Source organism: Oncorhynchus masou, chromosome 6, assembly GCF_036934945.1.
Source record: "Oncorhynchus masou masou isolate Uvic2021 chromosome 6, UVic_Omas_1.1, whole genome shotgun sequence".
Classification (NCBI taxonomy): domain Eukaryota; kingdom Metazoa; phylum Chordata; class Actinopteri; order Salmoniformes; family Salmonidae; genus Oncorhynchus; species Oncorhynchus masou.
This window is the reverse complement of record NC_088217.1, coordinates 32392609-32418899: the sequence shown is the minus strand read 5'-3', so window position 1 is coordinate 32418899 and position 26291 is coordinate 32392609. Positions and strand designations below refer to the sequence as shown.

The 26291-nt window shown below is 44.8% G+C and overlaps 1 protein-coding gene across 1 annotated transcript in view; it reads right to left on the bottom strand.

Moving 5' to 3' along the window:
- Positions 1-26291, bottom strand: part of LOC135541905 (collagen alpha-1(VII) chain-like) — a 108987-nt gene that overhangs the window by 11347 nt on the left and 71349 nt on the right. Inside the window, exons 63-107 of the mRNA XM_064968399.1 lie at positions 25777-25857; positions 25622-25657; positions 23272-23343; positions 23112-23156; positions 22393-22428; positions 22095-22130; positions 21421-21514; positions 21238-21314; positions 21075-21110; positions 20912-20947; positions 20714-20761; positions 20416-20451; positions 20039-20164; positions 19588-19797; positions 19420-19455; positions 19292-19336; positions 19048-19164; positions 18845-18916; positions 18648-18692; positions 17846-17881; positions 14537-14572; positions 14405-14449; positions 14142-14174; positions 13907-13969; positions 13673-13708; positions 13446-13526; positions 13230-13298; positions 10208-10243; positions 9798-9857; positions 9603-9647; positions 9454-9489; positions 9325-9360; positions 9179-9238; positions 8699-8824; positions 8529-8600; positions 7743-7778; positions 7595-7654; positions 7440-7484; positions 6070-6105; positions 5901-5936; positions 5670-5726; positions 5434-5505; positions 5258-5329; positions 4944-4979; positions 4649-4729 (exon numbers count right to left, since the gene is read on the bottom strand). Of these exons, the coding sequence (XP_064824471.1) occupies positions 4649-4729; positions 4944-4979; positions 5258-5329; positions 5434-5505; positions 5670-5726; positions 5901-5936; positions 6070-6105; positions 7440-7484; positions 7595-7654; positions 7743-7778; positions 8529-8600; positions 8699-8824; positions 9179-9238; positions 9325-9360; positions 9454-9489; positions 9603-9647; positions 9798-9857; positions 10208-10243; positions 13230-13298; positions 13446-13526; positions 13673-13708; positions 13907-13969; positions 14142-14174; positions 14405-14449; positions 14537-14572; positions 17846-17881; positions 18648-18692; positions 18845-18916; positions 19048-19164; positions 19292-19336; positions 19420-19455; positions 19588-19797; positions 20039-20164; positions 20416-20451; positions 20714-20761; positions 20912-20947; positions 21075-21110; positions 21238-21314; positions 21421-21514; positions 22095-22130; positions 22393-22428; positions 23112-23156; positions 23272-23343; positions 25622-25657; positions 25777-25857 (2685 nt within the window). The remainder of the gene's footprint in view (positions 1-4648; positions 4730-4943; positions 4980-5257; positions 5330-5433; positions 5506-5669; positions 5727-5900; positions 5937-6069; positions 6106-7439; positions 7485-7594; positions 7655-7742; positions 7779-8528; positions 8601-8698; positions 8825-9178; positions 9239-9324; positions 9361-9453; positions 9490-9602; positions 9648-9797; positions 9858-10207; positions 10244-13229; positions 13299-13445; positions 13527-13672; positions 13709-13906; positions 13970-14141; positions 14175-14404; positions 14450-14536; positions 14573-17845; positions 17882-18647; positions 18693-18844; positions 18917-19047; positions 19165-19291; positions 19337-19419; positions 19456-19587; positions 19798-20038; positions 20165-20415; positions 20452-20713; positions 20762-20911; positions 20948-21074; positions 21111-21237; positions 21315-21420; positions 21515-22094; positions 22131-22392; positions 22429-23111; positions 23157-23271; positions 23344-25621; positions 25658-25776; positions 25858-26291) is intronic.

Sequence of the window (26291 nt, the reverse complement as noted above, 5' to 3'; positions counted from 1 at the left end):
CCATACATTTTTAACTGTGCTATTTCACAATGTTTGAACCTATATACATTTTGGAGACACTATATTTTACATTTGTTATCTTGTTGTTATTAATCCCACCCTTCAGCTCCATTCAACCTCTGCCATCGATCTTTTTATTTTCCATATATTTTACAATTGTACTGTGATCGGTACATCGAAAATCTCTATCCAACTATTTTGCAATCTATGGCACACCATTTTTGGTCCTTAAATGAAACTGGTATATATTTATCACAATTTTCTTAAAAACAATGTTGGTATTTAATGCATGGCTGACAGACGAGGTCAGCATGGGCTTGAACAAAAAATTACTCCTACAGTCACAGTGACCAGCAGAACTGAGTTTGACCATGTTTGGCCATGAACAGACCACAGTTCCAGTCTTAGACTTACGGTGCATTCAGAATGTATTCAGACTCCTTGACTTTTTTCACATTTTGTTACATTACAGTCTTATTCTAAAATGGATTCAATACATGTGTATATTGATGAGGATAAACAATACCCCATAACAACAAAGCAAAAACAGGTTTTTAGAATGTCTGCAAATTTATGGAAAATAAAAACAGAAAAACCTTATGTAAATAAGTATTCAGACCCTTTGCTATGAGAATCGAAATTGAGCTCAGCTGCATCCTGTTTCCATTGATCATCCTTGAGATGTTTCTATAACTTGATTGGAGTCTACCTGTGGTAAATTCATTTGATTGGACATGATTTGGAAAGGCACACACCTGTCTAATATAAGGTCCCACAGTTGAAGGTGCATGTCAAAGCAAAAACCAAGCCATTAGGCCGAAGGAATTGTCTGTAGAGGTTCGAGACAGGATTGTGTCGAGGCACACATCTGGGGAAGAGTACCAAAAAATGTATGCAACATTGAAGGTCCCTAAGTACACAGTGGCCTCCATCATTCTTAAATGTAGGAAGTTTGTAACCACCAAGACTCTTCCTAGAGCTGGCCGCCCTGTCACGCTCGTCGTTAGAATCATCGGACCAAGGTGCCGCGTGATAAGGTTTCCACATATTTATTTAGTGAAATGCACAAAAACAATAAAGAAAGAAGGAAACGTGAAGTCAATGAAGTGCTAACAGGCAACTAAACATAAACATAGAAATACTAGATCACCCCCTATTCAAGCCCTGACCTACTATACCATAGAGAAACAATGGCTCTCTATGATCAGGGCGTGACAGTACCCCCCCAAGTGCCCACACAGGTCGCGGATCCGCCAGCATCAGTGACGGCTCTGGTGCCGGACAAATAACCCGCTCATCCCGAAGATCCAGCCATGGACCCTGACTGAACACTGTGCCTGGACCTCGGTGCCGAGGAAGGCTCCTGCCATGGAGTGGGACTGGACACCGGCCCTGGCTTGGACATTGGTGCAGAGGAAGGCTTCTGCCATGGAGCGGGACTGGACACCGGCCCTGGCTTGGACATTGGTGCAGAGGAAGGCTTCTGCCATGGAGCGGGACTGGACACCGGCCCTGGCTTGGACATTGGTGCAGAGGAAGGCTTCTGCCATGGAGCGGGACTGGACACCGGCCCTGGCTTGGACATTGGTGCAGAGGAAGGCTCCTGCCATGGAGCGGGACTGGACACCGGCCCTGGCTTGGACATTGGTGCAGAGGAAGGCTCCTGCCATGGAGCGGGACTGGACACCGGCCCTGGCTTGGACATTGGTGCAGAAGAAGGCTCCTGCCATGGAGCGGGACTGGACACCGGCCCTGGCTTGGACATTGGTGCAGAGGAAGGCTCCTGCCATGGAGCGGGACTGGACACCGGCCCTGGCTTGGACATTGGTGCAGAGGAAGGCTCCTGCCATGGAGCGGGACTGGACACCGGCCCTGGCTTGGACATTGGTGCAGAGGAAGGCTCCTGCCATGGAGCGGGACTGGACACCGGCCCTGGCTTGGACATTGGTGCAGAGGAAGGCTCCTGCCATGGAGCGGGACTGGACACCGGCCCTGGCTTGGACATTGGTGCAGAGGAAGGCTTCTGCCATGGAGCGGGACTGGACACCGGCCCTGGCTTGGACATTGGTGCAGAGGAAGGCTTCTGCCATGGAGCGGGACTGGACACCGGCCCTGGCTTGGACATTGGTGCAGAGGAAGGCTTCTGCCATGGAGCGGGACTGGACACCGGCCCTGGCTTGGACATTGGTGCAGAGGAAGGCTCCTGCCATGGAGCGGGACTGGACGCCGTGTTTGGAAGCTCCGGACCATTGACCCTCGCTGAAGGTTCCGGACCGTGGACCGTCTCAGGATGTTCCGGACTGGGGAGGCGCACTGGAGGCCTGATGTGTGGGGCCGGTACAGGTGGCACCGGACTGGTGACACATTCTTATTTTTCAGGACGAGTGCTCAGGGGGAGGAGGCACAGGCTCTAACCACTAGGCTACCCTGCCGCACTTCAGGACGAGTGCTGGGAGGAGGCACAGGACGTACCGGACTGGGGACACGCACTTCAGGGCGAGTGTGAGGAGGAGACACAGGACGTACCGGATTGGGGAGGCACACTGAAAGCCAGAAGCGTAGAGCCGGTACAGGTTGCACCAGCCTGCTAACCGGATCCTCTGGTCGGATGTTGAGCAGAACACACTTGCACAACATTTCTCTCATCTCTTTCTCTACCAAATTCTCCATTGCCTCCTTAACAGTCTCTCAGTCTCTCTGTCTTTCCACATATTTATTTAGTGAAACGAACAAAAACAATAAAGGAAGAAGGAAACGTGAAGTCAATGAAGTGCTAACAGGCAACTAAACAAATATAGAAAAGAAACTAGAACACAACATAGAAATACTAGATCACCACCTATTCACGCCCTGACCTACTATACCATAGAGAAACAATGGCTCTCTATGATCAGGGTGTGACATGCCCAGCCAAACTGAGCAATCGGGAGAGAAAGGCCTTGATCAGGGAGGTGACCAAGAACCCAATGGTCATTCTGATAGAGCTCTAGAGTTCCTCTGTGAAGACGGAAGACCCTTCCAGAAGGACAATCATCTCTGCAGCACTCCAAAAGGACATTCAGGTTGTGAGAAACAAGATTCTCTGGTCTGATGAAACCAAGACTGAACTCTTTGGCCTGAATGTCAAGCCTCACGTCTGGAGGAAACCTAGCAGCATCCTTACGGTGAAGCATGGTGGTGGCAGCATCATGCTGTGTGGATGTTTTTCAGCGGCAAGTAATGGGAGACTAGTCAGGATCAAGGGAATGATGAACAGAGCAAAGTACAGAGAGATCCTTGATGAAGACCTGCTCCAGAGTGCGCAGGACCTCAGACTGGGGGCGAAGGTTCACCTTCCAACAGGACAATGACTCTAAGCACACAGCCAATACAATGCAGGAGTGGCTTTGGGACAAGTCTCTGACTGTCCTTGATTGGCCCAGCCAGAGCCCGGACTTGAACTCGATCGAACATCTCTGGAGAGACCTGAAAGTAGCTGTGCAGCAACATCCAGCCGTGATTGGGAGTCCCATAGGGCACCGCACAATTGGCCCAACGTCATCCGGGTTTGGCCCGGGCAGGCAGTCATTGTAAATAAGAATTTGTTCTTAACTGACTTGCCTAGTTGAATAAAGGTTTAAAAAATCATTTAAAACGCTCCCCATCCAACCTGACAGAGCTTGAGAGGATCTGCAGAGAAGAATGGGAGAAACTCCCCAAATACAGGTATGCCAAGCTTGTAGCGTCGTACCCAAGAAGACTCGAGGCTGTAATCGCTGCCAAAGGTTCTTTAACAAAGTACTGAGTAAAGGGTCTGAATATTTATGTAAATGTGTTACTTCAGTATTTAACTTTTTTATAAATGTGCAAAATTTGCCCAAAACATTTTTTGCTTTGTCATAATGAGGTATTGTGAGTAGATTTATGAGGGGATAAAAAAAAATCTATTTTAGAATAAGGTTGTAACATAACAACATGTGGAAAAAGTCAAGGGGTCAGAATAATTTCACGAATGCACTGTAAAGGATGAGTAACTGGGTGATTTGTTGAGCATAATTGCTAGTGACAGATAAGGGGAAGTTGAAGGGGTTCTGATAGCATTGTGAGACTGAATGAGCTGGCTGATATTGTGCCGTTTGGATTAGTCATTTCTAAACCCAGATTATCATGCTGTGATTGTACTGTTGTTAGAGTGGCAAGGTCATGTGAAGGAAACACTGAACACATCTCAAAGTGTCCCTCAGACACAATTTGTCGTTACTTTAGAAGAGGACAACGATTCACACAGTATACAGTAAGAAGGTTAGGGGGTTCTGATAGCCTATTAGTCTGGCAGAATGCCACAAACACACAAATTATACTTTTAACCGTCATTAAAGGTATTTATAGACCATATGAGAATGAATGCATACTCTATCCTGGGCTATATCCAGCTGAATTTATACTAATCCTCCATTACGTAATGTCAATTTGGAGCCATTGAAGAGTTATGGCTGGCGGCATGATCTGGGAGGCTGGCACTGGAGCTTAGAGGACGTATCAAGTTTGGCACCAAACTTCTTCAAGTGGGGATGAACTCAAAGACTGTTCAAATACAATGACAGACACAAGCACCAGACACGTACACAAACAGATGCATCACGCTGCACACACACACAGACGTACAAACCTTAATTCCACGCATTCCAGTTATTCCCATGTCTCCCTTCTCTCCTCTAAAGCCTGGCATTCCATCTTTTCCTGGTGTACCCTGGGAGAAAAACACAATCAACCAGTCTTTTATCGATCAATAGGAGAGTGAATGGGGAGTTAGTCATAGGACCTGGAGTTTTTCCTGACCATGTGACCTGACCAGGATCCTAGTGATAGGCTAGTTTTTCACCTGAGTTTTTCACATGTCAGTTCATGTGGTCAAGAAAAAGTATATATTGTTTTCATAACTGAGGGTGACATGGGAGACTCACAGATTCTCCAGGTACACCAGGCAGGCCCGCCTCTCCCTACAGACACAAAGACAACCAATTAGAACACTGGATCTGTACAACAGTCCCCTACAGCATCCAGTCTGAGAAATACAGTGTTCCTTTTCACAGAACATATTGTTGGGTGATGATCCATTCTCACATGATGGGTGGGAGAAGTGTGCAATGCAACCATTATACACACAAGGACATTCTGATAGTGATTTTGATATTGACTGACTATCGATGATATTGGTTCTGACATATATGACACAGTGATGATGAAAGCTTTGATAAAGATCAGGTGATGTCGTCACCTTCTGTCCTCCTGGACCTCTGGCCCCCTGGAACCCTGTAGAGCCCCTGTCTCCTGGCTCACCTCTCAGACCCTGTGGAGACACACAGTTATACTCCTGTTATTAATAGCCTGCTCCCAGAGCTGTTTGTGTTTTTGCCAACTCCGTGAATTGTTCATTGTCAAGCCCAACCTCACCTGCTCCCCAGCTGGGCCGTCACTGCCTTTCAAGCCTTTCTCCCCCTGACCCCCTTTTGGCCCTCGGTCACCCTGATAAAGAAGAGAACAACCGTTGTAAATTACCACTACCCACACACACACAGATTAGCAGTGTCATAGTCAATACTTGGTGCTCTGAAGTATTTTTGTGATCAATTGTTTTATTAGATCAATAAATCTGTGCTGTGAGGTTGAGGGTTGAGAGGGTCACACACCGTCTCTCCTTTGTTACCCTTCTCTCCCGTAGGTCCTCCCACCAGGAGAGTATCGCCCTGCAAGGGAACAACATCATGGTCAGATAACTAGGTTTTAAAAAATTGTTTTAGAACTTTTATATTTTCACATTTTTATTTTCGTTGTCTCCCCTTTGCTCTTTTTCTGCACTTCTCTGTATTATTATACCACGTACACACACAATATTACTACTCATTTATTACAATTCATACCTTTTCTCCTTTGTCACCTTGAGGCCCCAATTCACCCTGAAATATATTGAGAGTAGGACTCACTAGGTAGGCATGTTCATTTGATTGACTATTTTACATGAGCAGAATGCTCAGGGGACAGAGAATGTTGGAAAATAAAGCTGTGGGGAATAATAGTCACAATATTCACCTTCTCTCCACTGCCTCCTTTGCCACCCGGAGAGCCCTGGTGAACACACACACACACACACACACACACACACACACACACACACACACAAATAAAAAAAAACAGAACACACACACACACACACACACACACACACACACACACACACACACACACACATTTAATCAAACAACACACACACACACACACACACACACATTTAATCAAACAGAACACACAAAGGAAGAAAAACAATTATACTCCCACATGCACATCCTCACCAGCAATCGTCACCATTATGGTGTAAATCATCCAAAACTACAACCAATAGCTCTCTATTCCCACCACAACTAGCACTCTCCTCTTGTATGAGAAATGAGTGTACTGTAATAGGTGAGTTCCTGTCTGTGTGTATGTCTCACCTGAGTTTAAAGTGGAATGCCATGGGCACTCTACAGTACCAGGCCCCCTTCTGTAAGTTACCAGGCAACTAATGTGAGTCTGTCAGTATGGCCTTGATGAGAGCTAAGGTGAACAGGTTTAGTGGCCCTTGCTTTGGAGAACAGCCCTACTCTCAGTAGCACTAATGCACAGGTAGCGACAGAGGACCAGGGGCTGGCTGGCAGCTTTTAAAGGAGCTATGGTAGTACAGAGGCCTTTCATTAGATCAAAGTGGAGGGTAGAACACACTTTAGGGAGCAATCTACTGCACTACTGTGCTCAGAGAAATAGGATATGTATACTCTATGTATGGTGGGATAATGAGCTTGACAGTAATGGATAAAGGTATAGTTGTGATGGAAACGATTTAAAGGTTTATGCATCATGCTGATGAAGATGATGAAGTCTTTTGCTTTCAGAACTTTTCCTTTCGTTTGGGCCCTTTCTATTTACTGAAGTACACTGCTCAAGCCACACAAATGTTTGTTTGATGAGCTTTTAGTTATTTTGAGCTCTATCTATGTTCACTTCAGCCTTCTCCCTTCTGTCATTTTCTCTCTCACTCTATTACGTTGCATCAATATTGAGGGTTGGGGCAATCAATGAGATCTAGTAATAAACAGACAGAAACAAACACCATAGAACTATGAGGCAATTATCAAGCACAAGACAGAGGCGGTAGAGTCAAAATTGCTAGATAGTGATGTTGAGAGTAGATAAGATGAACAGGCGTAGAGATCACAGGAGGCTGCTGAGGGCAGGACGGCTCATAATAATGTATGGAACGGAGTTAATGGAATGGTATCAAATACATGAAAACCATGTGTTTAATTGATTTGAAACCAGTCCAGCAATTCTGCTCCAACCATTACCACGAGCCGTTCTCCCCAATTAAGGTGCCACCAGCCTCCTGTGGTAGAGATACATGATGAAAGAAGAGAACCACGTACCACTAGTCCTCTGTCCCCGTCCAAACCAGCTCGACCCTCCTCCCCCTGCAAACATCAGGCACACAAATCTGTAAATCCCCCAACACACACAACTCTACAACACAACACTGTCAAATATAGATACAATTCAAACTCAAATGGTGATGTGGTTTTACCCGGGGTCCTGGGTCTCCTCTCTCGCCTCTCAATCCAGGTACTCCTGCTCCAATCGCTCCCTAAAGAGGAAGATTAATGAGCAATCTCATCCTATTTGATAAGATATTATACAGTATGGAAGACATGTTTATCTCTTTGTTAACTCACCTTGTCCCCTTTGCCTCCAGCAGTTCCCGGTGTACCCTGGTAAGGAAAAACGGTATCTGTTAGTGTTCATGTTCAGTATAACACAAACACACAAAGTCTTGCTCTCTCCTTGGTCCTCTGTAGCTCAGTTGGAAGACCTTGCAACCCCAGGATAGTGGGTTCGATTCCCTGGGCCACCTTACCATAAAAAGTATATGCATGCATGACTATAAGTCACTTTGGATAACAGCATCTGCTAAATCAAATGTCAAACATGGGGGCTTAGATTTGTTCTGCTTCAAACATGTACTGTACAAGTGTGTAACCTGTACTGGTGTGAAAAGGAAATGTGTTTTTGACCCTGGAGCAATTAGGGTTAAGTGCCTTGCTAAGGAGCAGATCGACAGATTTCACCTAGCGGGCTCAGAGATTCAAACTAGCAACCTTGCGGTTACTGGCACAATGCTCTAACCGCTAGGCTACCTATAAGAAACTATCAGACCGTATACCACGGGTATGACAGAACATTTTACTGCTCTAATTACATTGCTCTAATTACATTGGTAACCAGTTTATAATAGCAATAAGGAACCTCGGGGGTTTGTGGTATATGGCCAATATACCACAGCTAAGGGCTGTATCCAGGAACTCTGCGTTGCGTCATGCTTAAGAACAGCCCTTAACCATGATATATTGGCCATATACCACACCCCATCGGGCCTTATTGCTTAAATATATTATATATTTGTCTTTCTCGCTCACACACACTCAATTAAGTCATCATGATGCAATGTAAAGGATACTTACAACTAGGCCGGTGGGTCCAGGGGGCCCAGGACCTCCAGGGGTCCCTACCTGACCAGGAAAGCCTTGGAGACCCTGGAGATGAGACAACATAATCATACAACACAGAGTAGGGCTAACAAGACAAGACCACACCAGTCACCCAACTACCGTGGCGATATAGGCCCTCTCACCCTGGGTCCTAAAGGTCCTGGGGGTCCTGGGGTTCCGTTCTCTCCTCTCAGGCCGGCCAGACCAGGGGTCCCTGCTATGCCACGGGCTCCTGGAGGACCTGCTGGGCCCGGGAGTCCTGTGTCTCCCTAAAACACAAACACACAGGGGTTCACATTCACTGTAGAAGAGCAGAAACGGATAAGTTTGCATATGTCCTCGACTAACCGGTGCACATCGACTCTGTACCGGTACCCCCTGTATATAGCCTCACTACTGTTTTTTTACTGCTGCTCTTTAATTATTTGTTACTTATCTATTTTTTACGTAACACTTATTTTTTCTCTTAAAACTGCATTTTTGGTAAAGGGCTTAATAAGTAAGCGTTTCACTGTAAGTTGTTGTATTCAGCTCATGTGATAAATAACATTTGATTTGATGTTAATATGAACATAGCTACATATGTGATTTGTGTTTATGAGAACATTCAGTATGATAGTAACCTTTAACCCTTGAGGTCCCAGCTGACCAGGAGGCCCTGCCAGTCCGATGCCTCTCTCTCCCTGCAACACAAATCCTGTTAGTACTGTCACATGGTTAGCAGTCAGGGAAACACAGACACGAGGAATCAGCTGGTGATTTGCATTACCTTGTCTCCTTTAGGCCCTGCATGTCCTCTGCCCCCCTAAAAGAGACAAAGTGGATGGAGAAGTAAGTAAGACTGACATCTGTTAGACATTAAATATTTGATATTACAAAATGTCAAAAGGTGACTCACATCTTCTCCAGGCTCGCCATTTTCACCAGCAGGGCCCTATTTCAACAAGACACAGAAACAGACAGACACACACAATAATTTCCCTTATCACTGTCATAATGTAGTGTCTGTGAATGTCGACTAATGTTGTATTATGTGACATTACTCACCCTGTCCCCTTTGATGCCTGCAGGACCCTTGTCCCCTCTCTCACCCTAAAGGACAAACATTTTAGAAAAATACAACTTTAGAAACACGTGGTAACCCAGAAATCCCTAAACATTCTTGTTCATGTTTGGGAATCTGTATAGTAAATGCCTGAATAATAGCTGATGTAAATAACTGGTTCAACCAAGCAGACCTACCCGTAGCCCTGGCAGCCCTCTCTCTCCCATTGTCCCAGGTAAGGTCACACCAGCAGGTCCCTGAACCAATCACAACCAACAGACAGCCCATTACATTAAACTCTGTTCCATCCCATTCCATTGCACCTAGTTCCTCACGAATCACAGCCTACTTAGAGGGAGACAGGAAAGATGAGAGACAGTGAGCCGGAATTGTGACAGTGAGCCGGCCCTAACCGCTAAACCACCCCATTCTGCTCAAGTCAAAGCCGTCTACAATACGTCTGTTTGTTGGCCTATGATTCAGTATGGTGATTCACTGGTTCTGAGTTGTCTATTGTGCCTTCATACACTGGTTCAACAGGGCGAGGTTGTAGTCAACACTAACCGGATGTTACCACGACCGAATAGTAACCATGACAATCACTCACCTGTGCTCCTTTCACACCAGGGGGTCCTGCTACAGCCTGTAAAGGGGATGGATGGAGGGAGAAGTTGACGTGAAACTCAAACATCTGGATTAGGTTGTTTGAAAATTCACTGAAGATGGACAGCAATAGTAAAAAAAAATTGAGAACTCCCACTCACTATGTTCTCAAAATATCATTTTTTATTATGCTACTGTTTTGGCCTTTTGACCTTCATTAGAGCATCCCATGAACGGGAGTGTCATTTGGTTAGTACAGTACATCTCGTCCTTTCAAAAGCTCATATTTCTCCTAAACCGTATTACATCCTGCTAAAGCCTCCGGCGAATGATGTGAATGCGTGTGTGTGGGTTTGTATTGCTATCCTCATGGGTACCGGAAACCCCCAAAAGTCCCTGCAAGGATTGTAAAACAAAGAACATTCCCCTTGTGAGGACATTTCCCAGGTCCCCATAAGGATAAAGGCTATTTTAGGCTTAGGGTTTATGTTTGGGTTTATGGGTCAGGTTTAGGAGTTGGGGTTAGATTTAGGGTTAGGTAAACAGGATTTTGAATGGAAATAAATGTTTAGTTTCAACAAGGATACTAAACATATGCTGTGTGTGTGTGTATGCATGCATGTGTAGGACATGGGGATGTGTGAAACTTACTCCCTCAGACTGAAATGTTGCCACTTTCGCCGCAGAATTGCTAGCTTTTCGCATGGCACTGACTGATAAAAAATTGAGGGGGGAGGTCACTTGTGCTAGCAAGGTAAAGGCCCTGGATTTGAGCCTTGGTAAGAGCAGTGTGACATCCTTTAGAAGTGCACATATAGTATATGCTTGAGCATTGGGGTGTCATTGTGTGCGTATGTTTACATGTGTCTCCGCCCTCCTATTCATGCCAGTGATTACCTCTTCTTTGATTTGGAGAGACATTGTAAAAAGAGTATATGAGTCATGGCCATTTACAGTAAAGAAAAGAGGGATAAATGTGCAGCTGGAGCTTCTGAATGAATTACTTATCAGAGTCCACAATATGTACAGTCCACACAGCAGTGTTGTAGAATATTGGACCATTGGCTTTCATACTTTTTGATTTCTCAGCACAGCTCAAACAATTTCTCCAACCATCCCCATATTCAAATGAATAGGGCCCCCCAGTGGCGCAGCGGTCTACGGTAGAGGTCGACCAATTAAACGCCATGGTTGATTAATTAGGGCCGATTTCAAGATTTCATAACAAATCTGTAATCGGCCTTTTTGGATGCCGATTATGGCCGATTACATTGCAATCCGTGAGGAAACTGCGTGGCAGGCTGACCACCTGTTACGCGAGTGCAGCATCAAAAGGACCTTGCGGCTGCAAGGAGCCAAGGTAAGTTTCTAGCTAGCATTAAACTTATCCTGTAAAAAACAATCAATCTTCACAATCACTAGTTAACTACACATGGTTGATGATATTACTAGGTTAATTAGCTTGTCCTGCGTTGCATATAATCAATGCGGTGCCTGCTAATTTATCATCAAATCACAGCCTAATTAAACTTCGCCAAACGGATGATGATTTAACAAAAGCGCATTCCCTGCACAAATGTACCTAACCATAAACAGCAATGCCTTTCTTAAAATCATTTTTTTTAAACCTGCATATTTAGTTAAAATAAATCAATGTTAATAGGCAATATTAACTAGGGAAATTGTGTCACTTCTCTTGCGCTCAGTGCAAGCAGAGTCAGGGTATATAGAACAGTTTGGGCCGCCTGGCTCGTTGCGAACTGTTTGACCATAATTAATTTGCCAGATTTGTACATAATTATGACATAACATTGAAGGTTGTGCAATGTAAAAGCAATATTTAGACATAGGGTTGCCACCCATTTGATAAAATACGAAACGGTTCTGTATTTCACTGAAAGAATAAACATTTTGTTTTCAAAATTATAGTATACGGATTTGACCATATTAATGACCAAAGGCTCGTATTTCTGTGTTGATTATATTATAATTAAGTCCATGATTTGATATTTGATAGAGCAGTCTGACTGAGCGGTGGTAGCCAGCAGCAGGCTCGTAAGCATTCATTCAAACAGCACTTTACTGCGTTTGCCAGCAGCTCTTAGCAATGCTTCAAGCATTGAGCTGTTTATGTCTCCAAGCCTATCAACTCCCGAGATTAGGCTGGCAATACTAAAATGCCTATAAGAACATCCAATAGTCAAAGGTATATGGTATAGAGAGAAATAGTCGACGCGTCATAATTCCTTTAATAAAATCTACAACCTAAAACTACTTAACTGGGAATATTGAAGAACTGGGAATATTGAACTACCAGCTTTCATATGTTCTCATGTTCTGAGCAAGGAACTTAAACGTTAGCTTTTTTACATGGCACATATTGCACTTTTACTTTCTTCTCCAACAATGTGTTTTTGCATTATTTATTCAAATTGAACATGTTTCATTATTTATTTGAGACTAAATAGATGTTATTTATGTATTATATTAAGTTAAAATAAAAGTTTTCATTATTCATTCCGTATTATTGTAATTGTCATTATTACAAAAATATATATAAATATCGTCCGATTAATCGGTATTTTATTTTTTTGGTTCTCCAATAATCGGTATCGGCGTTGAAAAATCATAGTAGGTCGACCTCTAGTCTAAGGCACTGCATCTCAGTGCTAGAGGCATCACTACAGACCCTGGTTCGAGTCCAGGCTGTATCACAACCGGCCGTGATTTGGATTTCCATAGGGTGGCGCACAATTGGCCCAGCGTCGTCCGGGTTAGGCCGTCATTGTAAATAAGAATTTGTTTTGAACTGACTTGCCTAATTAAATAAAGGGTCAAAAATAAAATGAAAATAGGAACCGGAGCTGCGTTGGTTGGTAATTTTGGGGGAGGTGCGCGGTCGGGCTGTGTGTCCCAGTGGACGGTGGTCTCACAATGGACAATTGCGGCTCTGCGGCTGTGGACTGAATTAGCCTGAAGGAGAACTCAATCCAAACTCACATCACCTACCTGATCTTCTCACTCACCTTTCCTGGGGGGCCACTGTCCCCCTGCTCCCCTTTCAACCCTGTGGAGCCCATTGGTCCAGTGATACCCTGAAGGCGGGAAGAGGGGAGGACGTTTGATAAAGAACAAAAGCAGCAGCCTGAAAATCATTATCAAAGACAAATCCACACTGAAGCTGATGCCATCATGAGACATACTATAAACATGAAGAGAGTCAGATACCATACAGTAGATACCTGTTTGCCTGGCAACCCTGGTGTTCCCTCTTTTCCAGGTATTCCATCTCTTCCTGGGACCCCTGGCTTGCCCCCCTCGCCCTATGGAGAGACACACACTGCATGTCACCACCAGAACTGATGTGCGTAAATTGATTGGTGTGTGTTAACTATGGTGGTGATGGAGGTGTGTGTGTGTTTGCTCTACAGTATGTGAGCTGTGAATCCCATGGAGCTGCTGTACTCACCGTCTGCCCCGGCAGACCTGGAGGTCCTGATGGACCCTGGGAAGAAAGAGTTACAATACATCATAAAATATTAAACACACATTACTGTGTCAATGGCACGTTGAATTACAGTAGGCCTAAATGGCAAGTGTGAGCATACAAGAGATCCCCAGTCCAATGGGAATATACTAGAGCAGCAGATTAGCCTGCAAAAATCTCCACTATGAGAGTTGGTTTATTGATGTTTTGACGTACCACAGCTCCGGGAGGCCCTGCAGGTCCTGGCAATCCCATGCTGCCTTGGGGACCAGACAGTCCCTGTGGAACAGGAGATTCAATTCAAGTAGATTATTATAAAGCTCTGTGTCTTTGACTGTGAATGGGTGAGTAGTTGCCTAAACACCGAGGCAATAAAAAACAGGAATATATACAACTCATAAAACGTAGTAGAAGACAAAATATATAATATAACACATAAAACAAGTGTCACCTGAACGCCAACCCCAGGCACTCCTTGATTACCCTGTCAGAGATAAAAACACACTCTCAGAAGAAAAAGGTACAGTATACACTTAAAATGATCATATCATTCCAGTGGCGTAATACTAAGCTACAATAGCCTAAGCCATATCTACACTAATCAATGCATCAGAGCTGGCACAGAGAATAAATAGGTAGGTATTCATTATGGAAGACAGGATACAAAATACTTTATTGCCATTTACATGGAAATGACATGGAAGATGATCTCACCTTGACCCCTGGTGGACCTGGAGGCCCGTTGGTACCGATCGGACCCTATAATTACAAACCGATAGTATCAGTATACTTACAGCGCTGTGTGTGTGTGTGTGTGTGTGTCAGAGAGGAGAGTATCATACTTACAGTTGATCCTCTAATTCCAGGTTCTCCAGGGTTCCCCTGCAAACAAGAGACAAGAGCATGTTGGATTCACATGACCAAGACATAGCACACACACAGAATGACACAAGCATGATACAAGTTACAATACACAAACACACAGCAAATTGAACATGTACAGAGACAAAGACACATACAAACATAAACAAGTGCATACACAGTACATACATGAACAACCCCCAAAAAATGTTTACACACACAAACAAATACAATACAAAGAAACACACATGTTATACAATGTGCAAACAGTGCTTTGGGAGAGCTGAGAAGCAGACAACAGAGCAGGTGAAGCCACATGCACAAAAAGCCAGCAGACTTAAGCCTCTCAAATGCAAAATACATCTGTTAAATATCTGACGAGCATTTATTATTTTTCAGTATTCACTATATACCCAATTATGTCCATTTGATCTTTGCTATGGTAAGCTAGTGTTTGTCATCTATTCTCTTATCTCAGGTAAATATGTGTGGTGTTTAAGACATAAACAGTGCAGACCCCACCTGTTCTGAGCCACACATTTTTTTGTAAAAAAAAAAAAAGGGGGGTTGCCTATTTTCAACAAAGAATTATATTATTTCTAATACACTTGAATAAATTATAATAGTTTCATAACAAAGAATTACATAACTGTAAATGTTTTCTCCTTTCTTACTTTTGAAGAAAGTGTGTTTAAATTGTCATTTCTATTCATCATTAATACGTGTCACATATCAGTTTGCAGAATAAAAAATATGAGCTCGCGCTGACTAACGGCAAATACACTATTAACTATCAAAATAAAGTTGCACACTCCATATATAAACTCCCAGAAACGTATTGGGTATTTATCAATGTTTTGGCATCACTGTGCCTTCTTCAGGGTGATATCAGTTTGCAAACAATGTAAAAAAATATATTAAAAAATCATTGAGTCAATATAGCCTCCATACAAACATGGCTTCTTTTTTGCCTTCGTAAGGCAGCTCCAAAACGCATGCGTTTCAGCCTAGCTCAGTGTCACATCCTGATCTGTTTCACCTGTCTTTGTGCTTGTCTCCACCCCCTCCAGGTGCCACCAATTTTCCCCGGTGCATTTATACATGTGTTTGTCTGTTGCCAGTTCGTCTTGTCAGGTCTTACCAGCGTGCATTCCAGTCTTCCTGTTTCTCAAGTTCTGTTTCCTAGTTTCCCGGTTCTGACTATTCTGCATGCCCTGACCCCGAGCCTGCCTGCCGTCCTGTACCTGCCTGACTCTGACCTGATCATAAACCCCGGCCTGTCCTCGACCTGCCCTTTGCCTGCCCCATGTTTACAGTAAATAATCTGAGAACTGTACTATCCGCCTCCTGTGTCTCCATGGGGGTCATATCCTGAGTCGTGATACAGTGTTTTCTGTGGTGGAAAATAGAGAGTGTAGGGGTTGGTAATGTTCTACAGTTGCACTGTTATTGGCTCAGTGTTCTGTCACTCATGGGGACACTCCGTCACTGCCAAATCTAAGGGTAGAGCTCGAAAATTCAGGCTCTTGAGTGCTGCTATAGAGTCAAAAGTGCCTATCCAATAAGGCTCAAGGTCATTGGCCACAGATAAAATGACATCAAATGACTTTATATCTACAGTTGCTTTGATTAGAATTGTCAACATCATACTTTTAAAATCTTACCTAGCAGTCATTATCATGAATTAAGATGACAATCTACTGGGATAATCCTTTTTAATCCTTGTCATATGAAAATAAATAATTAAGCAAAATTATAGATAAAAAAGTATCGGTGCTCATTGGCCATAAACATTACACAACAAGTTGGAAATCGCAAATTCAACAATGAGTGGTTGGAAGCAATTCGTGGCTAACTGCAAGCATTGGTCCCAGTTCTAGGTGTACGGGTCTCTTTTCCAAGCTTAAAATTATAAACATTCAACATTGGCCATGCTGTCGATCCAGCATGATTTCTGCCGCGCTCAAATCATCTATTAATTCGGAACTGGAATATCTGACTTTAGTGAGTTCAAGACAACTGGGAACTCTGGAAAAAACTAGCTCTGACTGGGAAAATACGTTTTGAACGGTCATCCAACTTGGAATTGTAAGTCGGGAACTCGGGCCTCTTTGTAGAGCTACGACCTGAAGATCATTGACGTCATCATGATTTGACCTAGTTTTTTTCCCAAGTTCCCAGTTGTCTTGAAAGCACCATAAATCCAGAGAATGCCAGACTTTGATGACAAAATTTGACCACGAAGGACAGCCGCACCACCTTCCTGTTCAAGTGAGCACAGCACAACAAGGTGAGTCCAAAAATGTATTGTATGCTACTGAAAAAACAATGGAAAATGCCAGGGAGATATGTATACCGTAGCTAAGAAAGTAATACTAAGTATATGTTGTGTCGTAAGCTGTTAGTAGCCCATGTGCTTCACCTGAATAATTTAGTCTATTTCCACCTCTTAATTTTGCCTACTGTTCTGACTTGGTGGTGCACATGTAGCCTATAACCTGTTTTAGAGAAATGTAGTCATTGAATATTGTAAGAGCTTTCATTGTCTGCTTATATGCCCCCTTTATTTGTCCTACGGTTCTGACTTAGTGTACAGGGAGATCACTATAAGAACAGACCATGTTCTGAATTCTGTCGCTGTACATTTCAAAAGTGCTGAACAAATAGTTATATTGACTACGTCCGTCCTAGCTCGCTCAATAATGTCTTAATCAAAATGATGGATTGCTGCTTGTCATCCCCTTATGCCATAGTTTGTACATCTCAATTGTCACTGTTATAGTGTAATTAATGTATTGTTTAGTGTTGTATTGTGTCGTGGCTTTGCTGGTATGCAACCCCCAAGTGTTTATTTTTTGCCCCGTCAAAGATTTACATGTTGAAATCGCCACTGTACATAAAACATTCCAGACATCTTGGGTATGACAGGGGTGCTCTGGGAACAAGTGGTCCAGATTAATATGTCACAAGTCTCCTATCAAGACCCAACTCTAGTTTCAGTGGCCTGGGAGATGGGCCCTAAAACCAATGAATTAAAGTGGAGAAATAAATGCAGATGATGGTGAGGTGGAGGACTGTGTGACCGTGTATGCATGTTGATGGTGATTCTGTTGATACTAGCGTCCCTTGACATGATGTTGTAATGCCATTTCCCAGGGCTACCCCTCCCCCCTTCCAAATGCATCTGCTTCAGTGCGTTGTCCCTGTACACTTCCTTCCCGAAATATGTACCCCACCCCCCAGCCCCTCTTACGGGTCACAAGCATGCCAGCCAGCAGCACAGAGAAAACCTACCGGTCTGCCCAGCACTCCAGGGAACCCAGGCAGGCCCTAGAGTCAGAGAGGGAGGAGAGGAAGAAGGATGGGGAGAGGAAGAAGGGAAAGAGTAGGTAGTTTGAAGTGTTGAAAAGAGAGGGAGGTACAGAAAGGGAGTAACATAGATCAAAAGGAGACATATTGAAAGGGGGAGGTAAAAAGAAAGAGGGAGGGGTAGTTAGAAGCCGAGCTGCAAAAGGTTACTGTCTAAAGGTTATATGTAGCCTCAGCCCAAAGAAAACAGATACAGTGGCTCCATCAGCTCCATCGGCAGCCTAGCGCTCGCAGCATTTCATATGCAGGACCAGCACAAAAGGAGAATGCCTGGCTGGGTTATTGTTACTCACTGAGCGGCCTTGAGGACCAGCTGGCCCTTGTGGACCCTGCTCCGAAACATTGTGGGATGAAATAAGAAGCGTGAGTTATCTTCTCTCTCCCTCTCCACAACTTCAGTTCTCTTTCTCCTTCTACCCATCTTTCTCCTCTTCCTGCACATGTTATGACTACTAGGCCCCTGAGTTCTTCCAGACCAGGGACACTCTGGGCCCTCGTTAGTCATGGCTGATTACACATCATCATTGATTGTCATACTCACCTACTGTATGGTTGGACATTTTATGATCACTGTGTCTGAAACACAACATTATCGGCTTAACTACAGTACAACCAAGCTATTGAAGAACTAAAAACTGTGTTTTCTTTTGATGTCTGGGATCGGTCTCCTGGAAGCTGTCTCTTAAAAAACAGATGAGTCTACAGTATGCACCCCCCCCTCTCTCACCGGCTTCCCATCCTGTCCCGGTTTTCCAGGTTCTCCTGCTGTCCCCTGAAATGACGAAAAAACAACCTGGTTACTACTAGCTACCACTACAACAATGTCTTGACAACCTCTGTAGAACCATAATCACACAATGAAGAGGGTAATACAACCTGGCATCAGGGAGTGCCAACACTTTGGTCAGGGCAGCACACACTCACCTGAAAGCCATTGCGTCCCTGCTCTCCAGATGGACCTCGGTCACCTTTATCTCCATGGGGACCTGCAATACCCTGTTACATCCACAGAACCACAGACACAGCAGGTTAAACACAGCAGCACTATGAAGCCTGCCTGATTTACATTTACATTTAAGTCATTTAGCAGATGAAGTACTGTAATATATTGAGTTAGGTGTTCTCACCCCGTCTCCTTTGGATCCCTGTGGTCCTAAAGCACCAGGCTCTCCTTTCGGTCCTGTGACCCCAGGGGGCCCCCTTGCTCCGGCGAGTCCAGCCTGACCCTCTTCTGCAGAAGCACCCTAAAACACACACACGCACACCCCCCACTAAACACACTCCAAACAGTAGCCTCTGGATAAACAATGATATGTCTACTGTAATAATGACTCATTAGAAATTAGTAGTGTGTTCAGGTCAGGGACATACCTTTGGTCCAGGTGGGCCCACTAATCCAGCTAGCCCATTTTTCCCCTGATGAGAACAGTCAAGCGCATGTCAACATCCATATATACAGTACATTGAATGATGATTATCGTGGTGACGAATATACTCACATCCTCTCCTTTGTCACCTTTCTCTCCTCTATCCCCCTGAATTCAAAGTGGAATCACATGAAACATCTCTCATTCACATGCTCTTCCTCTTCTTTTTTTATTTTCATATACCTCCTCTCTTCTCCCTCTCCTTGAACCTCTCATTCCTCCCTTCCTTCTCTTTCTCACCTTATCTCCAGGTCGTCCAGCCTCTCCCAGTTCTCCGGCTCTCCCTGGTACTCCAGGTATTCCAGGTTTTCCTGGCTCTCCAGCCTGTCCCGGGGGCCCCACCGGGCCCTTCTCTCCGATGGCCCTCCCTATGGGTCCTGTGGCCCCTACAGGCCCCTGTTCCCCCTGCTCTCCCTTCACACCTCTCTCTCCAGCCAGCCCGCGAGCACCCTGAGATGCAAACGAGTAAAGACATTAATTACACATACTCTCCTAGAAATGATAATTGTATTCAAAATCTATGCAATCATACAGAGAATCAATTTAGTAAACAGAGAGATATACATTGCATCATGGGTCAAATAAGCACACTAACAGAATGTCTGAGTTCACTCTACTACACCATTTGTGTGGGGGTCTTGATATAAGCTCTATTCAACACAACGGCCCCAAATTGCCCCCGCCCACTCACGTCTATCCCTGCTGGTCCTCTCTGTCCAGCCTCTCCCTTGTCTCCTCTCTGGCCCTTCTCAGCTTGCTCCACCACAGGCTTGACCAGAACATTCCTCCTTTCCATAACCAACTTCAAGTCCTGCACCTACAGACAGGCAGTACAGGGACAGAGGTGTCAAGGTTTTATTCAACAGGCATCAAACTGAAGAAAACGGATTGAAACAGAGGGGGCCTACCTGGACGTGTCCAATGAGGACGGATTGTAACCATTTTTAAAACATTTTGCTACGGCTAATGAATACGACCCAGGCTTGGTCAAGATGAGGGGAACTCATCTACACAACACAGCTATGACTTAATGTCACATCACATTACAAAGATTTAGTATTCACTTACCTCAATCCCAAGGTTAGAGAGGGCCTTCTGCACATCCTGATAGGAGAGAAGCACAAACAGCATCAAGGAGGAGAGACTATAGCACACAGTCATACTTGTTGGGCTTATACCTATTACTGAACATGATTTGGCTAACACTTGTGTAACGGAAGCTAATCTGCATGCCAAAACAGCTGTAAAACGTAGCATCCTTAGCATAATGTAAAAGCTCCGGAACACACGTGGTGTGTCTGTGGCTCTTCTTGTACAGTATGTCAGTCAGACAGGCCTCTGGGTTGTGCAGGTCAGGTTGTCTTACCACTGCTGTTCCAGACCTGCCCGGTTTCCCGTCCTCTCCAGGGTCACCCTGTCAATAACATCTCAGTATTATCGCCCACATCCCACCTAAACCTTTATCGAAGATTCACAAACCCATACACACAGATGATCAGAAAAGAGCATGTATGCTCATTAATATGCAAGATGTAATCATACACATGCACACACAAAAACTTACACTTTCACCTTTACCACCCACTGCTCCTTTCTCCCCCTGAAATACAAGAGTGAGAGGGTGAGTGTGAGGTCAGAGATCAGACTAAAGGACAGATGGATGGATGGATGGATGGAGAGACCTGGCCCATGAATATGAATAAAGATTTAGACGATGACAAACTTACTCTGGCTCCTACAGCCCCTGGGATTCCAGGCTCACCCTGAGAGACACAGATATATGCGAATCACTATCAGTGATTCAAGGTACAAGAGTAACATACTAGAGACAAGTACTGCTACACCGGGCTATGCTATGATGCACAGCTCATATTCAACATAGTAACTCACTGGGGTTCCTGTATGCCCCTGAGGGCCAGGAATAGATGGTGCTGGCGCTCCCTTCACATAGACCACCTGAGAGGGAGAAGACAGGGGAGAGAGATTACTGTATAACCAGAGCACCATAGACAAGTGACACAAACACATTTTTGAAGAAGCAGAACCATATGGCTGTACTGTACCTGTCCTGGGGTCCGATGGTGCCAGGAACCCCTGGGGTCCCAGATAGACCAGTTGGCCCTGTAGGCCCTGCAAGGCCCCGGTCTCCCTTCAGCCCGTCACGGCCCTGGAACAAATGCACAACCACACAAATGCATACACACACACTTCAGACCAGCACGGACATTACTCCATTCCTAAGGGGCCTGAACTAGAAAGGAGGAAATAGCGGAGGAGCCATATCCCCCTATCCACCTCATCATCTTCTCTGATTTCCTAGAGAGGATTAATATCAATTTGCGCATGAAACTACAGCCTTGGCATTTTGTGCCCCTGTGGATCCCTCTCAGAAGTGGCTGGTGCTCAAAGGCAGGGCTTGATCATCAGACAATGTTGCATTTAAAAGGCTGACGCTTAGAGTGCTATTGATTCCACCGAGAAGGCAGGTTGTGATGGTAATATCAATGTCAGAGTAAAGTACGCTAAATAGACACAAACTCTGAATGGAATTGAAGACGAGAAAATAATAGAAGAGGGATAATGAGAGACACTAAGGAGCCAAGGAGAGCAGGATTGATGAAGACGGAGGGAAATAAGGAAAGGAGGAAGAGAGAGACAGCAGGGGAGGAATTAAGAACATTTTTCAGACAGAGAGAGCGAGAGAATGAGAGTGGAGAGATTAAGATACAAGGTAACAAGTTACTAACATCTCTTCCAGCAGCCCCAGCCTCTCCTTTGTCACCCTGTAAGGTAGAGAAACATCATTAATATCACACTCACATTAACTACAACTATTAACTATTTATTTCACCTTTATTTAACCAGGTAAGCTCGTTGAGAACAAGTTCTCATTTGCAACTGCGACCTGGCCAAGATAAAGCAAAGCAGTTCGACACATACAACAACACAGAGTTACACATGGAATGAACAAAAGATACAGTCAATAATACCGTAGGGAAAAAAAGAGTTTACAGAAAAGTCCTGAGTGCCGTGACCAACACTGACCTTCCTGCCATCTTCCCCCGGTTCGCCATCCTCGCCCTGCAAAACACAACACAATAACAAACTTACCATACTAACAATGCTGAAATGCGCATTTATCAAAGCTCAGCATGCTGTTGTATCAAGCAGAGCCTCTCAGTCAGATAGATAATGTATTTCCGGTGCTTTGTCTGGTCATCCCATTACCTCTTCGCTTAACACTAAAAAACAAACAGGCTACATCCCAAATTGTTTTTATTTTTTTTGTTTTACCAGGCAAGTCAGTTAAGAACAAATTCTTATTTTCAATGACGGCCTAGGAACAGTGGGTTAAGTACCTGTTCAGGGGCAGAACGACAGATTTGTACCTTGTCAGTTTGGGGGTTTGAACTAGGCTAGGCTACCCTGCCGCCCTATTCCCTACATAGTGCACTACTTTTGACCAGAGCCCTATGGGACACAATCATAATCATTATGCAGCACAGCCACTCAGGTGGAATAAAAGCCTCACATTCCCATCTGATCAGCGCACTTTCACCAGAGGATGTGATAAACACGTCTAATGGTAATTACACACAGATAGACAGAGACACATAGGACTCACTGGTGATAAAGCTCATAATGAATAGCACTGAATAGCATCCAATTCCGTTTGTAATTAAACAAACAGAGGTATGATTGCCTGGAGTGTGTGTGTAGTATAAAAATGCCCTGCTATGTTAGAGGTCTGACTGATCCCTTACCATTTTCCCAGCAGTCCCTGGTTTTCCATCTTCTCCTGCTTTGCCCTAAAACACACCAATTAGGGTGATGAGACAAGTGCTTAGCTGTTTGTGTGTGTGTGTGTGTGTGTGTGTGTGTGTGTGTGTGTGTGTGTGCGGTTGAGAGTGTTTGCAAACTCACAGGTGTGCCTGGATTTCCTGCAGGCCCGATAGGGCCTGAGAGGCCCTGTGCACCTCTCAGTCCTGGCAGCCCCTGGTGACAGACAGACAGACAGACAGACAGACAGACAGACAGACAGACAGACAGACAGACAGACAGACAGACAGACAGAGTGGAGGGGTGAGGGCTGAAACCACACAGCATCCTCTAGTCTTCAAACACACTAAGTGCACAGAGATAGATAGATATCAAAACTAAATCATAGCAAATCAAATGTTATTTGTCACATGCTTAGTAAACAACAGGTGTAGACGAACAGTGGAATGCTTACTTATGGCCCTTCCCAACAATGCAGAGAGAAAGAAAATAAAATAAATAATAGAAAACACGTAATAATAAAAGTAATAATAGATACAGAATGAGTAACAATAACTTGGCTATACTCAAGGGGTACCAGTACCGAGTCCATGTGCAGGAGTGAAGGTAATTGAGGCCCCAGTGATGTACTGGGCCGTACGCACTTCCCTCTGTAGCACCTTGCGGTCGGATGCCAAGCAGTTGCCTTATCAAACGGTGATGCAGCCAGTCAAGATGCTCTCAAGGGTGCAGCTGTAGAACTTTGAGGATCAGAGGGAAAATGCCAAATCTTTTCAGCCTCCTAAGGGGGAAAAGGCATTGTCGTGCCCTCTTCATGACTGTGTTGGTATGTTTGGACTATGATAGATCCTAAGTGATGTGGACACCGAGGAACTTGAAGCTCTCGACCCGCTCCACTAAAGCATGTGAATGGGGGCATGTTTGACCCTCTTTTTCCTGTAGTCCACAATCAGCTCCTTTATCTTGCTGACGTTAAGGGAGAGGTTGATGTCCTGGCACCACACTGTCAGGTCTCTGACCTCCTCCTTATAGGATGCCTCATCGTTGTCGGTGATCAGGCCACTGTTGTGTCGTCTGCAAACTTAATGATGGTGTTGGAGTCTTGTGAGGCCACGCAGTCATGAGTGAACAGGGAGTACAGGAGGGGACTAAGCATGCACCTATGAGGGGCCCTGTGTCAGGGGTCAGCGTGGTGGATGTTGTTGCTTACCCTCACCACCTGGGGCATCCAGTCAGGATGTTCAGGATCCAGTTGCAGAGGAAGGTGTTCAGTCCCAGGGTCCTTAGCTTATTGATGAGCTTGGAGGGCACTATGGTGTTGAACGCTGAGCTGTAGTCAATGAACAGCATTCTCACGTAGGGGTTCCTTTTGTCCAAGTGGGAGATGGCAGTGTGGATAGTTATAGAGATTGTGTCATCTGTGTATCTGTTGGGGCTGTGGGTCCAGGGTGTCTGGGATGATGGTGCTGATGTGAGCCAAGACAAGCCTTTCAAAGCATGGCTACAGATGTGAGTGCTACAGGGCGATAATCATTTAGACAGGTTGGCGTTCTTGGGCACAGGGACTATGTTGGTCTGCTTGAAACATGTAGGTATTACAGACTGGATCAGAGAGAGGTTGAAAATGCCAGTGAAGACACTGTCCAGCTGGTCAGTGCATGCTCTCAGTATGCATCCTGGTAATTAATCTGTCTGGCCCTGTGACCTGGTGAATGTTAACCTGTTTAAAGGTCTTACTCACATCGGCTACAGAAAGTGTGATCACGCAGTCGTCCGGAACAGCTGGTGCTCTCACACATGGTTCAGTGTTGCCTTGTCCATGTTCAGTCAAGTTTGCGAGAAACATAGGATACTACAGCTCTTCAGGTTTTGATGATAGGATAGTCTCAAACCGAGCCCGTCCAGTTTGTTCTCCAGTGATTGTACATTCGCCAATAGAAGAGAGGGAGGGCAGAGGCGGTTTATTTACTCTCAGCCGTAGTTTCATCAGGATGCCTGCACGTTGGCCTCTATATCGCCGTCTCTTTCTCTTCTGAGTGTCGGGATTAGGGCCTGGCCCGGGGTGAGCAGTATGTCCTGTGTCGCCGACTCGTTGAAGTAGAAATCTTCATCCAAATCGAGGTTCGTGATTGCTGTTCTGATGTCCAGAAGCTATTTTCGGTCATAGGAAATGATGGCGGAAACATTATGTACAAAAAAGTTACGATCGGTGCAAAAATAGCAGAATTGGTCAGGAGCCCGTAAAACAGCCGCTATACATTCCAGCGCCATTCTCCAGACAGATAGAGAATCCTCTGACAGATAGCCTGAAGTCCTTTCTCACTTCTTAATGGGACCTCTCCAAGGATCAGATTTGGCAAATGGTAACATTCTCAACTTGCTCCACTCATTGACTTTAACAGACTAATGAAAGCGCCAGAGAAACACACAAACCATCAAGAGTGCAGCCCTCTGGGACTGGGGTTGTGCACCCCGAGGGATGAATGGTACTCACATCTCTTCCTGGATCCCCTAGTTTCCCTGCGTCTCCCTGTAACATCAAAGGGAAATTATTGAGAGCTACAGTAATGGCTCTCTAGACACAGTAATGCTTATGTAATGCTCAGAGTATTTTACAGCTGAAGTAATGACAGAGACAGAGGTACTGACCCTCAGGCCGGCCGGTCCTGGTGCACCTGGTTTGCCATCCAAACCGTTGCGTCCATCCAGTCCAGACGCACCTCTCTCACCCTACAGAGAGGAACACACATGATGTATACAGTATGATCAGAATAAGAGCAGCACTGGGTTTGTATTGGACCTGAATACTATTTACAAAGGATACTACTGTACTGTGTCAGACTTTCAGTGCTCCAGCATCATTACTCAGAGTTAGTTCATTGTTTGGAAATTCTGATGATAAGGTATTCTTTAGGATGTACAGTATGTGTGTATACAGCAGTATGTTGTGTCTTTCATTCAGTGCTTCTGTAGGCTGTGATGATGCTGTGAGCTGGCCCCACTGCGCTTCATCCCACTGGGAATCTGCAGACTGGGAAACAGGATCCGGTGGAATGAAGGACAGTGTAACCTGCCAATCACCAGACAGTTTTGAGTCCCATATCCTATCATGATGGGTCCAATTGAAAATCAGCCTGTGTGAGAAGTCACTGTAGTGTGTTGTT